Below are 19,748 nucleotides of genomic sequence, written 5' to 3'. Positions count from 1 at the left end.
CTAACATTTTATAGTTGTGAGTTTTAACTTGGAGTGTCATGATATGGATAACATTCCTGTCTTTAAGAGAAATGGATAAATTTAGATAGCAGCTAAAAGAAATGGGTCTGTTACATAGACTTGATTCTATGGAACTTAACAAAGAGTCATTGAACTCAAGGAATCTAGCATTTCTTAAAATGGCTAATATTGAGGTGTCTAATCCTTCTTTGGTTAAGGGCTTAATTCCTACTTGGACTAGACCTATATGGATGTAATTGTTTGATTTTGCTAGTTTTTCTAGGGAACTTTTGGTGAGAAGGTGAATTGTTTCGAATGATTTTGATAGGTGTATGTCCCTTTCTTCGGTTTTGATGGAAGAACTTGAACTATACCATTTTGTATCATAAACTTCGCTTTTTGGGATTTTTGGGATGTCCCAACGCTCTATTGCTTTTTAGAGGTTTTCGACGCTGGTTTCCTCACTATGTGTAATATCTAATGAGTCTGACGTACTAGTGGAAGAGTTTGAAAGAGATGTAGTTCTGCAGAATACAGAATCCATGTTCTAGGTTCAAAAAAGACGTAGGCTAAGCTTTTGCTTACAATCCTAGAGAAAACGGGTTTACTGCCTCCTATGGACTTATGATGGGCATACAAATGCTTTTATCAAAGGAGAATCCATCCTTCTTCAAACTGACCTTTCAAGGTCTAACACAGTTATTCTTCAATCCATAAAATGGCATGACATTTCCCTTCCCACTGAATGGGTTTTAGAAGGGGTAGCTCGCCCTAGATTACCGGAAAGATTAGAACCGAACACACAAATACACCAAGTTCACCAAGATGATAATGGAAGAGTCACTCTTGCATTTGATCGATCATCCCGAGCCCTTTTTATTAGTTCTCGATAATCTGATGCTTCCTCAAGAACCTTAAATTTTGGAAGGATTTCTCAAATCCCTTCTATCATTAACACTTCCTCAAGACCAAGATACTCTACATCAGATATACCCAATACCTCTATGGGTGGTGTGGATTATTCTTCCAATATACCTCACCCTTTCTATAAACAAAGTCAATTACCACCAAACCAAAACACGATTTCCCCTTCATCACCAACATCCCCAACCTTCTCTGCTATAACTGAGAATATGGGAATGCCAAGTGAGCTAAATGTGATTGAAATAGAATTTCAAATCAATAAAACTTTTCTCCGTGAAGAGTTCTACTCTCCCCAAAATACTGAAAAAAGAAATTGGTTTTCTACCAACTTCAAAGAACAAAAGACACAACTTCAAGAAATTTATTATGAATTTCTCAACCAAAACAAAATCCAAATGTTATTCTTTGATTGGTTGGAAATTTACTCCTCTGACCAAAACTTATTCTTCCCATTCACAAATTACCTAAACCCTATCACTCGAAGCATGAGCCAAAAACAGAAATAATGGGAAACAAGCAGCGGAACTATAGAATCACACCACCCACCTTTTAGAAATGTCACAATAACAGTTCTAGTGAAAAAATTGATGCACACCCCATCAAGAGACCAGATGATGACATACTAAAATATACTAGGAATACAATCATTGTTGTTAATTACACAAACACCCACTTAAATAGCATAAGAAGTCAACTAAACCGAATAGAAGACCGGATTTAAAAAATAATAGATTTCCCCAAAAGTACTAATAACCAAGAACTCATATTTAAGCCATACCAAGTTTCTAGACAAAGCCAACAAAAAATTCAAACAAATAGACCAGAATTCGTTAAAGCCATCAAAGACCATCTTGGCAGACTTGAAGCTTCCGCTTCCACAACCCAAATAACTGCTGACAGTGTTTCATCTAAATAAACTGAATGTCATACATCATGACTCAGATGAAGATGCTTTCATAAATGAAATACCCCAAGTTCATGACCTCCGAAAAATGATTCCAAAATTCACAGCCCCAGACATTGGAGTTGAAAATAGACCTTAAATTTTAACCCAGTCTAAATTTAATGCATCCTCTGTTTATGAATGGAATATAGACGGAATGTCTGAATATAACATTCTAAATAATTTACAATAAATGACCATGGCAGGCAATGCTTATACAACCCAAATAGGAACCCCAGACAAAGCTATAGCCGAATTACTCATAGCAGGGTTTTCTGGCCAATTAAAAGGTTGGTGGGACTATCACCTTACCCCTGAAAATCATCTTGAAATCCTAAATTCCATTAGGGAAGATGAAGAGGAAAAACCCATTTTAGATGAACAAGGAAACCCTATCCAAGGAGCAGTAGCACAACTCATTCTAGTCATAACACACCACTTCATTGGTGACCCTTCTCACCTGAAAGATAAGAATGTTGAGCTTTTACATAATCTCAAATGTAAAAAACTTAGTGATTTCCAAAGATATAAAACTACTTTCCTTACCAGAGTCATGCTTAGAGAAGACTCGGACCATGCAAATTGGAAGGAAAAATTCTTAGCCAGACTTCCAACCTTACTCGGTGAAAGAGTTAGAACCTCTTTAATAAATGAACACGGTAGCCCGATACCTTACAAAAACCTGACATATGGCCAACTCATAAGCCAAACACAACGAGAAGGCCTAAAGATTTGTCAAGATTTAAAACTCCAAAGACATCTCAAATGGGAAATGAAAAGAACAAAGCAAGAATTAGGTACTTTCTGTCAACAGTTTGACTATAATCCCAACAAAAGCTATTTAAAAAATAAATGTGGCAAATGCATGCCATTCCAAAGACCTTATCAGAAAAGGTCTTTCACAAAGTCTAAACATTTCTACAAAAAATCAACTGAACCGTTCGATAATAGACCTTCCTTTAATAATAACAATAAACCTTCCTACAACAAAAAACATTTCAACAAAAATAGATTTACTAAACCAACCAATAAAGATATAACTTGTTACAAATGCGGAAAAAGGGACATATATCTAGATTCTGCAGACATAATAGGAAAATACAAGAGTTAAACATAGAAGAAAGCCTATCCAACAAAATCTCGGCTTTACTGCTTGAATCTTCCGACTCTGAGACATCTGAAATGTCTGGAAATGATGAACCTCTTCAAATAGATGAGATTACAACAAGCTCATATTCCTCTCACAATTCCTCCTCTGAAGACAGACGAATCAACGTCCTAACCAGAAATGAGGAACATTCTCTCGAAATTATAGAAAAGAGAACTGAACCCCAAATAAGAAAAGAGCTCTGAGAAAAATTACTCCAACGACCAATTGAACCCAAACTAGAACAAAAACCTTCTATTCTCCCATCCAAAAACTACATATGACTTGACCACAATATTAAAAAAACAAAAACCCAACCAGAAATCCGTTCAAACAATACAAGACTTACACAAAGAAATCAAAGAAATCAAAGAAGAATTAAAAATCCTTAAAGAACAACAAAAGATAGATTATGAAGCTTTAAATGTCCTTCTAGTTCGTGAAATAGAAGAGCAAAATACTGAACAAAGACAACTAAGCAGTTTAAACAATACTCCTGAACAAGATAAAGATTTCTTATATGAATTAAGACAAGTTACCTACTGAAAATATCTCATAAAAGTCAAAATTGTCTCCTCAGATGACTTTATCTTAGATACCATTGCCTTATTCAATACAGGAGCAGATTTGAATTGCATTAAATAAGGAATAATACCAAAAAGATTTCATCAACTTAGCAACGAAAATTTAACCGCCACTAATAACTGAAACCTCAATATAGTCAGTAAGGTTGATGCATCTATCAATAATAAAACCTTCCAAATTAAGACATCTTTTCTCCTAGTTAAAGGAATACATCATCTTGCATATTAGGTACACCTTTCTTCAATTTAATAAACCCCTATACTGTCACCTATGAAGGTATTACTTTTAAAACCCATGACACCATACTTACCTTCACATTTCTTGAAAAACCCAAAACAAGGAACCTCAATACAATAAATGCATATTCTATATATAATAACGAGATAAATGCCTTAATAGAAGGCAAACAGATACAATTATCCCATCTAAAACAAGACCTTTCCTCTCACGAGATTGAGAAGCAGTTATAAGACCGCTTTATCAAAGAAAAAATCTTAAAATTCCTAAAACAAATAGAAGTTGAACTCTGTTCTGACTTACCAAATGCATTTTGGCACAGAAAACAACATATGACTGATTTACCTTATGAAAAAGATTTTTATGAGAAGGAAATACCAACAAAAGCGAGACCTATCCAAATGAACTCCGACCTAGAATAATATTGCAGAAAAGAGATCACCGATCTCGAATCCAAAGGAATCATATCAAAATCCAGATCCCCGTGGTCCTGTGCAGCTTTCTATGTAAAAAAAATGCTGAAATTTAGAGAGGGACACCATGGCTAGTTATCAATTATAAGCCTCTAAATAAAGCCTTAATATGGGTATGATACCCTATACCTAATAACAAATACCTTTTACAAAAATTAAGATCTTCGGTAATATTCTCCAAATTTGATTTAAAATCAGGATTTTGGCAGATTCAAATCCACCCAAAAGATAGATATAAAACCGCTTTTACGGTAGCATTCGGATAGTATGAATGGAATGTCCTTCCATTTGGAATCAAAACTGCCCCTAGCGAATTCCAAAGAATTATGATTGACATATTCAATGACTATTCTACATTCTGTATAGTATATATTGATGATGTTCTAGTTTTTTCAAAATCTATTGAAAAACATTTCAAACACCTTAAAACTTTCTACCATGTATCTATGAAAAATGGTTTAGTCATATCAAAATCCAAGATTTCCCTATTTCAAACTCGTGTAAGATTTCTTGGCCACTACATATCAAAAGGAACAGTTACACCAATTGAAAGATCCCTAACTTTTGCAACAAAATTTCCCGATAAAATCACAGATAAAACCCAACTCCAAAGATTTTTAGGAAGTCTCAACTATGTCCTAGACTTCTATCCAAACATCAATAGGATAGCCAAGCCCTTATATAATCACCTTAAAACTAACCTCATCCCTCGGTCATCTGAACATACCGAAATTGTTCGACAAATCAAAGCTCAGGTTCTAGAAATCCCTTTTCTACACCTTGCTAATCCAAATGCTTCTAAAGTAGTTGAAACAGATGCCTCTGAGTTAGGATACGACGGCATAATAAAACAAGTAGTCAATGGTAAAGAACAAATAGTCCAGTTTACATCTGCACATTGGAATGATTATCAAAGAAATTATTCTACTATAAAAAAGAAATACTTTCAATTGTTTTATGTATTACAAAATTTCAGAGTGATTTATTAAATCAAAAGTTTCTCCTTAGGGTCGATTGTAAATCTGCAAAAGAGGTTTTACAAAAAGATGTCCAAAATATTGCATCAAAACAAATTTTTTCCAGATGGAAAGCATTATTAAGCATTTTTGATTTTGATATTGAACACATTAAGGGAGATATGAACCATGTCCCTGATTTCCTGACCCGTCAGTTTCTACAAAACAGATAGTCCCATGCCTCGAAAACACAGAGGTGGGGGAAAAACCCCAGCCTTTCCCGGACAACTCCCGGTCACTCAACAAAGCAAACCGAGTACTTCTTCAGGAAAACCGATCACATCCGGGATCGATAAGGTAATTGCAGATAAAGAAGACAATAACTTATTTCTAGCCCTTCAAACCATCAAAGCCCATGGCCTCAACATCCAAAATCCTTCAGCAGCCTCCTAAAGCTCTTCAGAAAAATCAACTAAAGTTACCCAACAAAACACTTCTTCTAGCAAACCTATAAAATACTCCCTTTCAAACTACACAAACAGTCAGATTTCAAAACCCAACCCTCTTAGTTCCTCAGAGACCTATGTCAAAATTAGAAATTGATACCCCAAAAATGCAAAACCAGGAGGTAGTAGTCAGCCAGTCAAACTTTTCAAAATCCAATTCTGATTACTATACCAAAAGAAACCATCAAAAAATAGTATCAGTCGAAAGAGGATTTAACAATAATGATGCCTCCCTAGCAATTTCAAATGTTTTCCCTAAAGGATGGATTTTCAAACCCTGGGATCTATCAAAAAATAATGACTATTATCAAGCCATTCTCTTGACTACTGAATCAGTCACGTTCAAACATTTTTACAACACCCAGGATAGAGAACACTCAATGCCTTCATACACAACATGTCAAATACAAATGGTCATCCACCCAAGTCAATGGGGCCAAGAACTCCACCGTCTAAATTTTTTTCCTACAAACTTCAAAAGACAATTAAACCACTGCTCCTCATATTTCTATTGGGATTACCAGTAAGCATGGCATAATTCATTCTTTATCCAAAATCAGAAGAATAGTCATTCCTGGTTGTTTTATTTCAACACCAAAATCCAAGTTCAGGAACTCCCTATTTGGTTCCTTCAATGGTGGGATTTCTTCGGAGCAATTGAAGAAATTCTTACTCCAATTGCATCTGAATGTCTAAGACTGTTCAAAACACACTTCAAACCTACAGAATATGAAAGACATTTTCCTCCTCTTTTAATGTTATGTTCAAATTTCTTTCTTCCATGGGTCTGTTCTTGGGAGTTTAAAATTCATTTCAACCAAATACAGTCCTGTATTGTTTGGTCCTTTAAAGTCAAACGGTGGAGCAATTTCAAAGAAGACCAAAAGGTTTCCAAAGAGATCATTCAAAAATGGTTATCAAGTCAGAATTTTATTACCAACAACGAAGTTACCACTTTCTTTGCCCAAAAATCAAATCCCCAGGCATTATTAGCCCAAGTAAAAACTAGAAGCCAATACAAAAAATCCTTACATCAACTCGCAAATTCAATTTATGATTCCGACGACGATAGCAGTCCGGTTCATTTAGGAGATGACAACGAAGATGACTATCACGGGACGGGGCAGGTATGTGATTTGAGATCCTCGCCTCAAACTTGTCTCATTTTTAAGCCTACTTTTTGACACTTTTCCAATTCACACACGAATAACTGATGTTAAAATTCATTTGATTATGATTTTTCTCAATTCGTGCAATTCCTCATCGATATTGTTTCCTGCAAGTCATGTTCCTATTCTCTCTTTCATTTACAGAAGTTTCGTATAAATAAGAGAGGGACTTTAGGATGAGATAACTGAATGCCATATATAGCTGTAGCGAAAAGCATTCAACATGGTTTCAAAAAGAGAATAGACATAATAAAGAGTTGACGGAATTTTAATCTTGTTGTGCCTAAAATCAAGCTTGGGCCGGATTTTTGGCCCACAAAAAAATGGTTTTGATTGGCATGAAAAGCTTGAATTTTAAGAATGATGAAGGTTCTGTTGAATAAGCCTATCAAAGGCTATGAGAATGAATATAAGAGGAGGGGCTGAAAAGTTAGTATTGCTTCCTAGGGATATCTATTAGGGGTTCCTACAAGGCTACCATGCAGGTTTGTAATAGGGATTTTTACGGATTAGTTGTTACCCTATACTCATATCTACGGTCTGCTTCTGAGGTTTCTTATAAGCTTCCCTAATGGGTTTATTTTTCGTGATTCCCTCGGGGGCTTCCACCATGATTTTCACCAGGGGATTCACCCATCAAATTTTCGTATGAAGGTTATTTATGGGACTTTCAAAGGGGTTTACTTAAAGCCATCCCGAGGGGATTTCTCACATGCCCACCTGAGGGGTTCCTTTAGGTGAAAACTAAAAATCTAATATTTCGTTAACAAACAACCTCTTAATTAGAAAAAATATATTAGTGAACTTTTACATGATTTCTACTGCTCGGAAAAGGATACACACGGCATATATATATCTATACGAGATATAGATGCATTTTTAAAAAGACTAGAATGTATTGTAATATACGCGAGTTTTCTTCAAAATCTCCTCAATTAGGAACATTTTTTTAACCCCTTGAAGGTTTATTACATGCTATTTAAAGAAAGCACCTAACAGGCTTTTATGAGTTTAATTTCCTATTATAATCTGGGTTTCTAGGCCCAACCAATCAACTTCTTCTCATTTCCAAGTGGGTTCATGGGCCAATAGTAATAACAATTTAAATTTGTTTTAAATTTTTTTGATTATTTTTATTTTCCTAATATTTTGACTTTGAAAGAAAAAGTAATAAAAATGAGGATTGATGTCACACCCCCAACTTAACAAACAAAATAAATATAACTATTACAATATTTAAAAGAAAGTAAACATAACTGAATCCAAGATCTTACAGTTTAGGGTTTGGAACAGCCCAACACTACCATCTATTACAACTGATTTTAATATCGAGTCCTCACACAAAACTATCTCTTATTCTACCTGAGCTCGGACATACGCATCGGCATCACAGGTCTTACGTGTTGTCTGCTTGAATCTAACCATAGCTGCTAGCTGTAATATCAGGGTAAAGCAAGGAGTGAGTCAAATGCTCAACAAGTGCTAAACTATATGGTACAAAACATAAATCGAGATATATATAAAAGAATGACAATGTGAAGGCATAACCAATGTTAACAAGAGATAAAACTTTGAGTGATGGCATCATTTGCTTGAATCAAAACATTTTCAAAATTATAACTTAAACAAAATCATTTTATGACACTACGGATTACAGCCGGTGATTAGCCACGAAGTAATCCCGAACCTCGCTGGGTTCTAAAACATTAATGGGATCCCTAGGAAACTTTTAAGCCTACAATATAAGTGTGAAAAGGACTCGCGTCTCAGTCCAGATCCACTATTCAAAGAAAACATTTATCCCCCTTTGGGACTGAAAATCCATATTTTAATTATTTCAAAAACTGATACCGATTTTTAATAAAATCTCTTAAGTAGTAAACATTTTTATCAAGGGATTATAGATCAACTTGAAACACTTGAAATATGACACTAAATCTCAGGGCCATGATCCACTAGACTTTACTATATTAGGGTAATTAAGAGGTTTCCATAAACAAGAACTTTGACAAGGAGATTTAGCAAGGCTATTGGATAATATGAAAGAATAATGCCAAACTAGGCTTAAAGCAAATGTTTTCGACAAGGTACAAGTACTAGAACATCAAGAAGATAAGCTTCATGAATACTAGGGGTGTTAAGGTATGAAGAAATGATCTTTAGCTCAAGGTAATTCAGGATTGTCAAACTTTAGGGCAAGAAAAAGGGTTATCAATCAATTAAGAACAACTTTAAAGAATATCTGGCTTTTAGGTATCAAAGTACAGTTTCTATTGGGGTTCAAGAATCAGGGTGAGATGTCAATATTTTAGGAATCAATAGCATGTTAATCAAGAGGATCAATCACATATTATATCAAATCTTTATTTTATCATGGCATTCCAATTACTTTGATATACTAGCGTGATACAACTTTTGATCTACTTGCAATATGTACTTGAGGGTTCATGGCATTTCTATATAATATAAAGATAGATTTAAGAATCGCTTGGTTCAAGTATATCAAGATAACTCAGGATAATCGCATCAATATATATGAACTAATTATTACACATTTGCAGTGAATACGAAAGACAGGTTGAATCACTTGCCTTGAGAAAGGCTAGTCTGGTCTGGCTGGTAGGAGCAACTGGAAGCTTTACTCGACCTTTATGGCAAGTTTACCCTCGTCTCGAGATCCTACATAAATAATAATAACCTCATTATAATATATTCTCACCAACTCAACCTATTTACAACCTGAAATTAAACACAAATGGCACTTAGTCCTATATGCACTCAATTTATAACCACCTTATAAATACCATAGTCCACATAGCCACATATACTCACATATCATATTTTAATATCAAATAATATCGCACACATCATAATGCAACACTAGGCTTGGATGATCTCGACCCACAACTTAAGTCACTTGGTTGCTAAACTAGACAAAGTCTCCAAATTTTGGCTTCCTAACTCGATGTGCCTTTACTAAACTATCCAAAACCTATTGACCTTCACTTGGGCCTTTAACTCTAATTGCTTTATACTATCTTGCAACCATAGTGGTCAACCTAGGTCTCACTCATAAGTGCTCTAAAACTATGTGGTAAGTGAAAGTGCTCACTGGAGTAAATTTCAGAATGACATCTATGGTTTCTTGAGTGCATTAGACACTCTTAAACTACAAGTTTACCTTCAAAACTTCTACACTAGACTCTTCTGACCAAAATGCATCTCCCAAACTTGATGTGGCTCAAGGTCCTAGCTTGGGCCTCCTTGGGCCTAAGCTTAAAGTCCATGGTTCCCCTGTTTTTCTGGGCAGAAAACGCCCTGATTTGAACTAACTTGTGACACATGGTTCTAACTCAAATACTATGAACTATGGTTGAAAAAACTCCTCTGACACTCCCTCTAAATAAGGCCCAACAGGGCCTAATGAGGGTCTACCCATGACATGGTCAAAACTTCCTATTTCTAAGTTGCAACAAAACTGTCCCCTGCTGGACAGATTTTATGATTCCACTCGTGCACCTATCCAAACGACTTGTAAACCTCCAACAAACACCTAAAACCTTTTATATACTCCTAATGCTAGCTTCTGGTGGCTTGGGCCTCAAAGTGCACAACAATGACATGGTCAAAACTCACTCTGAACCTCAGGGTACCAAACTGATTTTCTGCAGAAACTAAGACTCTCCTTTCTCCAAGGTTCTCACTTAACAACCCAACCACCAACAACCAAAATACCCAAACCATAACTTAAATATGGTGATCTACTGAACTAACCCCCTTACACTCAAAATTGACTTAGTGGAGATCATCCTTACCTAAGGTGCAATATAGCAAAACAAAGGTATCACATTATACAAATTACAAGTCATCAAGTTTTCAAGGACAACAACTTTAACCTTTATGATAAATATAAACGAAATAACATCACATTTTAAGAAGCACAATTCTTAATTAATATTTTAAATTAACTACAATTAAGGTTTACTATCAAGATATCAATCTGAATGATCAAGAACTTCCAAGAATTCAAGAAAAATTTGCATGCATGCATGACTTCGAGTCTTACCAATCAAAACAACATGCTTTCAAAATAAATTTTCATTTTAACTCAACATGCAAACCTATCATGGTTTATATCTAAATGACCACCTAGCATGCAAAGGTTTTTACCAAGATTTCACTAAGATTTTCATGTTATTATCACAAAAACACACAAAATGAAACAAAGCAACCAAAACATCATTAAGAACCATTTATTCGGCTCCCTCAAGGTCATGGCCGAATGAAATGGAAGGGAAAATGACCATTAAAATCAAGAGCCTCATTCTCATGACTTGGCATTTCACCATTCCTTGTAGTTCCCTCAATAATATAACCTTACATCCATGAGAATTAAGATTGTACTTTGAGTTCCAACTAAAACTATGCCATGAAAGATCAAAACTTAAACTTTTTACTCAAACTTCTTTGGATTATATATGATCAAGATATAGGAAGTAACATTTACTTGAATGGGAGATGGAATCTTGAATGAAGAATGAAGAAAAGGGAGCGGGGTAGGGCTTCGGCCAAAAAGCCGAGAGGAAGGAGCCAAGAGGAGAGGGGGAGAAAGGAGGGGGTGTGGAGATGGTGGAGTGAAAGTGGAGTGATAATCATATTTGTTTGGTTTTTATGCTTTTGATTTGACCACAAGTGAGTGGATATGAGAATTTACAAGAGTAGCCTTCCAACATAGTTAGGTAGATTTGCATGCAAGGACAAGGTGGTAATTTGGCTAGTAGAATGAAAGTGAGTGGGGTTGGAAATGCCTTCCTTGCCCCTTAGTTGAATAGAAGAGTATTTGCATGCAAGGGTAACCATGTAATTTGATAATTACTAAGCAATTAATTTTCAAAGATTTATTTTTATAAAATAAAATAAAAGTTCAAAAATTACAAAATTTATACCATAAAATAACTTAGATTTTTAGAAATTTTATAAAATCACTCTCAAAATTTGTGAACAAAATAACTTTTAAAAGAAAATTTTTCCAAGGCTTAGAATATTCCTTATAAATCAAAAATAAAGGAAATAAATAAACTTTTTCTTTGAAAAATCATATACTACATACAACAAATTTATAATGCAGAAATTTTCACTCACACAAACGTACAATAATTGAATATATTTTCATTCGGCTTTAATATTATACCAAATCCACAAATAATATTACACGAAAATACTGGTCGTAACAATTGACCTTTATTTGAGGTTATTCGTTTTATTGTCATGGCTTTCGATAAAGATATTCTCTTCAGTCGATTAATGTTCAGTTGGATGGTACAAATTATTCATTTTGGAGTTATATTATAAAAAAAAAATTACGTGGCAAAACTTTGTGGAATTATGTTCGTGATAAGGATACTAAGACTAAACCAGCAGATGCTAAGGTTGATGATTTTGCAAAAGCAATTGAGGTTTATGAGGCTGATAATTTAAAAATTATTACATTGATTAATAATTCTGTTACACATTCTATCGGTGCCCAGTTAGAAAAGTATGAAACGGCTAATGAGGTATGGGATCATCTATCCAGGTTGTATACATAATCAAATTTTTCTAAAAATTATCAATTAGAGATGGATATTCGTGCACTTCAACAACAAAATATGTCTATTCAAAAATTTTATTCTTCAATGTCTTCTTTATGGGATCTACTTGCATTGACTGAACCAGCAAAATTGACTGCAGTAGCTGCTTATGTCAAGAGGCTATAAGAACAACATGTGGTATAATTTTTAATGGCTCTTCGTTCTGATTTTAAACCTTTGCGAGGGTCAATCTTGCATCATACTCCACTTCCATCAGTTAATTATATTGTTAATGAACTTTTAGCGGAGGAGATTTATATTAAATTTAACTATGTTAAGGAAAACTTGTCATCTGGTACTCATTCTATTTTTTCCGTTCCTCTACGATCATCCAGTGGTATTCAAAATAGGTCTATACGACCTCTTCAAGACGAATATTCTTATTATAGAGATAAGGGTCAGTGGAGGTCTTCGTGTCCTCAATTATTGGCTATGCTACAACGTACACCTCAACAGTTACGTCAGCAACAATGACCTTGGACATCTTATTCACCTTAGTAGCAATAACATCATTGGACACCTTGTTCACCACGTCAGCCTCAGCCCCCTTCAGGTCCTGCTAATTGGACACCTCGATCGAAACCCACTACTAATTCAGTTGTTGCACCATCTTTGGATCCTTATATACTTGAGAAGTTTCAGCAATTTATCGCTTCTCAACCACATACTATGTATGTATCTCCTTCACTAGGTTTGTCATCCTCTACTTCATCATATATATCTTTTTCTATGTAGATTTTGGATTCAGGTGCTTCTCATCATATGTCTCCAACTTTATCATCTTTTATATCTTTGTATTTTACCACATCTTAGTCCATTATGATCGTTGATGGTTCTCCCATGTTATTGGAAAGTGTTGGTTCTGTTGCCACACCTAACATGTCCCTATCTGACGTATATTATGTTCCTAGTCTTAAGATGAATTTAGTTTCTGTGAGTTAGTTTTGTGCATCCGGATACTTACTCTCATTCTCTTCTTCCACTGGTTGTGTTCAGAACCCAATATCTCAGAAAGTGATTGGGATAGGTCGTAAGCAAGGGGGACTCTATGTTTCAGATGAACTGAAAGTCTCGGATGGTGGAGCTTCTACTGTTGATTTATCATCTTTTAATTTGAGTAATTCTTCATCAGATTTTTATCTTTGACATTTTCGATTGTGCCATGTGCCTGCCCCTTATTTACAGTATATGGTTTCCACAAGGGTTTTAGGACATTTAAAAACTCATGATATTTTTTATTGTAGTGGTTGTAAACTGGATAAATTTGCTGCTTTTCCATTCTATAAAAGTGTTTCTTTTACCGTTGTACATTTTAATATTATTCATTCTGATGTGTGAGGACCTTCACCTTTACCCATAAAGGGGGTTCTAGATATTATGTGTCCTTTATTGATGATTATACTCACTTTACAAGGGTTTATATGATAAAATGTAGGTATAATTTTCTTGATATATACAAGGAATTTTGTGCTCTTGTGCATACTCAAGATTCTGTTGTTATTAAATATTTTTATTGTGATTGGGGGGGGGTGAATAAACTTCTAATGAATTTTGCCAGTTACTTATTTCTGATGGTACTATATATCAAACCTCGTGTACGAACACGCCTCAGTAAAATGGAGTTGCTGAAAGAGAACATCGTCATATTGTAGAAACAGCCCGCTCATTCTTGTTATCCGCTCAGGTTCCTAGTATGTTTGGGGGCGGAACAGTCCTTACTGCGACCTGTGTGATTAACATAATTCCTACTTCTCATAATTTAGGTTTGTCTCCCTTTCAGAAATTATATGGAGATATTCCAGACTATTCGTCATTTTCATGTTTCTGGTTCCACTTGTTTTGTCCTTCTCCCACATGTAGAGCGTACAAAATTAAATCCTAAATCTGCTTTATGTGTTTTCTTGGGTTATGGTATCAGTCAGAAATGATATCGTTACTTTGATCCTTCTAGACAAAAATTATATGTTTCTCGTCATGTTTCTTGAGCATATTCCATATTTTTCTGTCCCTGCTAGTTCCCATAATATGACAAATGCATATCTCATTCGTATTGATCCTTTTGACTCGGATGTTGAGGAAGCTTTGCCCACAAGTCCTGGTACTTAAGTTCCTAAGACATCTCAGACTCCCCCATCTCCGCCCCGTTTATGACTACTCAATCCGCTCCAGAGATTTTGGATCATCCTTTTCCTACTCGTCAATCTACTCATACTCGTAAGTCCACTTCACTTCCTACTTTTTCTTATTCATCTTATTCTCCTCCATTTTCCTCATTTATTACATTTGTTCAAGGTTTATTTGAGCATGTTTCCTATAGAGATGTAGTTCATGATCCTCTTTGGCAGGCAGCTATGGATGATGAACTTACAGCTTTACATCAAACACATACGTGGGTTTTGGTTCCCTTACCACTAGGGAAATATGCTATTAGTTGTCGTTGGGTCTATAAAATTAAGACCAAATCTGATGATTCTATTGAGCGCTATAAGGCTCGGCTTGTTGCTAAAGGCTATTCTCAAGAGTATGGTTTGGATTATAAGGAGACCTTTACACTCGTTGCAAAGATTATGACGGTTCGTACTCTAATTGCAGTTGCTTCAGCTTCTAAATAGAACATATTTCAGTTAGATATTAAAAATGCTTTCTTGTACGGTGATCTACATGAGGAAGTTTATATGACACCTTTTCCTGGTTTTCCTCATCGTCTTGGTTCTGTTTGTCAACTTCGTAAGTCATTATATGGTCTACGACATGCATCTCATTGTTGGGTTGAGATATTTGCCATGTTATAACTCAGATAAAGGAAAAACAAATTTACAAAGAGTAAAGACAATATATTTATAATAAATAGAAGTTGAATAGAGTATTGACATGAAAACTTGAGAAACATGTTATGAAATTTTACCATGACAATTGAGTTTCTATTCTTAAATTTAACACTAAACATTTCAACCCTTACGAAAATATATATAACATATACATGAGGAAGATATAAACATAAAACATGACAAAAAATCAGAAATCCCTCAAATAAAACTAAATCTCACCTAAATATATACACATACAAGGAGATGTACACACAAATATGAGCATACAAGGTGATATACACACAAATATGAGAAAAAACTAAGAAGTATATATGCCCGACTAAATGTTGAAATCCCGAATTCAGACCCTAATTAGTGGAACCCTAAACTATTTGATTGACGCCATGAACAAAATTCAATCTACTGCCATATTCGATTAAACTTTTCAATTTATTAAACACGAGATGTGAGCAAAAGTGGTGAAAAGTGGGTGTTGAAGAATGAGTGAGAGAGGGAGAGTGAAAGAGATTTTAGAGCATTGAAGATAAGAGTAAAATAAGATATTTTATAATATTTTACACACGGTGTATATATTATTGAAGATTTTGAGTAAAATAATTATATTTGTAGAGTGTGTTTTGCAAAATAGTACGTTATGTAATGTTTTTATGCAATATTTATACTTGCTGAACATAAGTGGTCTCCAAGTCTCCAAAAAAAGTGGTCTCCATAGAATTCAACTCAACATTATTATAGCTTATTGCTACACTTTCTTTTCCATTTTTTACCAACATAAAAATATCTGATGGTCACACTTTTTAATTTTCCAAATGTAATCATCCAAATCGACTTGCATCATTTAAAATTTAAATACATATTTAACTTAAGAACTCTTAAATAAAGTTCATATTCAACAAATACAAAGTTCTAACTCTATCAAAATATACATATTTTAAATTAATTTAAAACCACGACTGTTTGATCACACATATTATTTATCTTTCTCAATAAAATACAATAAATATTGCTATCCTCAAATTTAACATTTAATTTGGGATTTTTCTTGGCCAACTTTCTCGTCTCATAGAGGATCAATTTTCTTTGGTGCTCGATCCAGAATAGAATTAAATGATCATTAATAAAATAAAGTTTCTTCAATAAAGGACACGTACTGTGCAGATAAAGAGCTCATAATGTAGCCATATGAGATATGACTATCTGCCAAAGACAAGAATCAAAAAATTATTTAACAGAATCTATGATAATTAATTTTTCGGAACTATGTGGTTAATACTAAAGGAGACAAGCAGATGGTTGAGTCCCAAACTGATTTTTCAAGCCTATTGTTTTATAACTCAGACAAAAGAAAAACACATTTACAAAGAGTAAAGATAATGTACTTAATATAAATAGAAGTTGAATAGAGTATTGACATGAAAGCTTGAGAAATATGTTATGAATTTTTACCATGACAATTGAGCTTCTATTCTTAAACTTAACACTAAACGTTTGTACCCTTACGAAAACACATATAACATATACATGAGGATGATATAAACACAAAACATGACCAAAATCCAGAAATACCTCAAATAAAACTAAAGCTCGCCTAAATATATACTATAACGAGATGTACACACAGATACGAGCATACAAGATGATATACACACAAATATTAGAAGAAACTAAGAAGTATATATGCCCGACTAAATGTTGAAATCCCCAATTCAAGCCCTAATTAGTGGAACCCTAAACTATCCGATTGAAGCCATAAACAACATTCAGTCTAGTGCCATATTTGATTAAACTTTTCAATTTATTGATGAACACGAGATGTGAGCGAAAGTGGTGAAAAGTGGGTGTTGAAGAGTGAGTGAGAGAGGGAGAGTGAAAGAGATTTTAGAGCAGTGAAGATAAGAGTTAAAATAAGAGTGAAATAAATAACAATTTTAGTACTTTTAGTTTAAGTGATTTTTAGTCAAATAAATAAGCGGGTTGAATTTTTTAGATATGGTCGCGCAATATTTTGGTCAAAATTTGACCCGCCAAACACAAATTATGTAAATGCCGCCCAAATTTCCAGTTCTTGTAACACTTTTTAAATTATCAATTGCAACGCAATATTCTTGTTACAATATAAATTTAATCATGCCAACGATAACTACGACTAACATCTACTATAACACCAAAGAAAGTGTTACCTCTTATCGAATTTTTAGTAACTTAAGGTAGCATTTCGGTTTGTAACATTTCAAATATGGTGTACTGTTGGTTTCTTTGTTCTCAACAAAATACGTAGGGTTTGATCCTCTATAACTACAGGTAAGTAGGCACATTGTAACAGGTTGAAAGCGAGAGCTCTTTATGCCACCACTAAACACCCTTGCGATCTCGGGTCTCAATTCATCAGCATCACTATACCCCGACACCTTTTACCATCAAGAACCACTATCTTGATTTCAGCCGTGAATCTCGAATATTTGTTAATCAAATTACTCTGTTAACATCGAGTAAACTTCTAAATTTTGTAACAGAAACTCCTGAATTTTCTTATTTTGATTTTTTTACACTTTGCCATATCTGATATCACATACGAATAAGGAATAACTGATGTTATAATTCAATAAATTATTACTTTTTTGAATTCGTTAGATTATTATTTAGCTCAGTTCGTGCAATTCCTCATCAATATTATTTTTTATATATATAGGTCTTTGTCCTTAGAAGTTTCGTATTAACAAAATTAAGTTAGAGACTATGGGTTTTGGTAATTGCACTCGTATATATAGAGAAAAGAAATCGACATGGTTTTAAACAAAATAATAGAACATTTTTCCAACCCCCTTGAATGTTGATTGCAAGCTGTTTATAAGGAGTACCTAATCAACTAAATTCTTATATTCTCAATTCCAAGTGGGCTCGTGGGTCAACAGTTATAAAAATTTAAATTCGTTTCAAATTTTTTTGGTTTTATTTTATTTTCCAATATTATATATCAGAATAGAAGAACAGTAGATTAGTACAAATAAAATGCACCCAGCAGGCAAACTGTGAACGGATGATTTCAAGGAAAACAAATACGTGAAAGGTTAATAATACATTATTCGATCATAAAACATGCAGCTCAATCTGCATGTTCAGCTGCGTGCCGAAGATCCCCTGCATCAAAGTCGAGATGTAAGGTCCTTTATAGGTACAAGAGAATTCTTCACACTCTCGTCAGTTTCAACAACACTTAGCGCCTGCAACACTTCCGGAAATAGAAGTTTTCGATTTTCTGCATACACATGCCCTTTCCACTTCCTCATGACCAGTTGTTCTCCCAGCTCTATAGCCGCGTCCACCGTCTCCTCCACATTATCATAGGCAGCGTCAATAATCCCCTTCTCCACCGCCATCGTGGCTGGAATCTTCTGGGCACTCATAATGAGATCACGCCAAACAGCTGGACTTGAAATTTTGGCCCTAATGGTGGCTCTTATATAAGGGGATGTAGGCACTATCCCGATATCATTATAATTAATGTACAGATAACCACGATCCTTTCTCATGAAAACATAGTCATGGCAAAGGGCAAGAATAACACCAGCACAAGTGGCATGGCCATTGACAACAGCAATGGTTGGCATAGGGAGAGACATGAAATCAGTGAAGAGGGCTCTTATTTTGGACATCAAGAACAAGAATTTTTGTTTGTTTGATTGAGCCCATGGTATGTCCCCCCCATTGGAGAAAAACATGCCTTCTCCAGTAGTTATAAGGGCAGTGCAAGTGGAAGGTGTGGCGGTGCTTTCAGATCGAACTCGATGGAGAGCGGCGGAGATAGAATCAATACGAGATGGTTTGAGACGGTGTTCATCATTGCCGGTAAGTGTCAGAATGTAAACACTTCCTCATTTTTCTAAGGTACACATTCTCGCTGTTATTCTAGTTTCTAGTTATTTATCACACTGTGTGTTTATCAAACTAATTTAAGCTTTAAGTTGAAGGTGCTTGTACTTATCTACTCTGCAAAGTGGAATTAGAGTTCAAACGTGGGTTGCAACTTTCAAAAACCAACACCACCTAGGTACTAAGATTATTTCCTACATGTGGCACAATGGATTCGGTCTCAAAGTATCTCCAAAGTGTCATGTCTCTGTTCTCCTGATTCATAGGTATATTTGATAACTCATGATGGCGGGGCCGCTCCTTCGACGCCGTGCCTGGATCCTTCGCCGCTGTGTAGGTGTAGCTGTGGTGGGGTTCCTACAAAACAACACCGAAAGGGGGGTTTTGGTCCCGCAGCGCCTCTGGTCTGAGAGTAAGAACTCGCTTTTGGGGAAGATGAAAATATATATGAATGAAGGGTTGCTGTGTGTGTATATGAGT

General features: G+C 34.9%; 1 protein-coding gene across 1 annotated transcript; it reads right to left on the bottom strand.

Moving 5' to 3' along the window:
* Nucleotides 1-18,541: 18,541 nt before the first annotated feature.
* LOC141679569 (enoyl-CoA delta isomerase 1, peroxisomal-like) lies at nucleotides 18,542-19,018 on the bottom strand. The gene has a single exon (XM_074486037.1). The coding sequence runs from the start codon at nucleotides 19,016-19,018 to the stop codon at nucleotides 18,542-18,544; it is 477 nt and encodes a 158-aa protein (XP_074342138.1).
* Nucleotides 19,019-19,748: the final 730 nt, after the last annotated feature.

Source organism: Apium graveolens, chromosome 8, assembly GCF_009905375.1.
Source record: "Apium graveolens cultivar Ventura chromosome 8, ASM990537v1, whole genome shotgun sequence".
Taxonomy (NCBI): Eukaryota; Viridiplantae; Streptophyta; class Magnoliopsida; order Apiales; family Apiaceae; genus Apium; species Apium graveolens.
The sequence above is the reverse complement of the archived record's forward strand: the minus strand, read 5'-3'. Positions and strand labels throughout refer to the sequence as shown.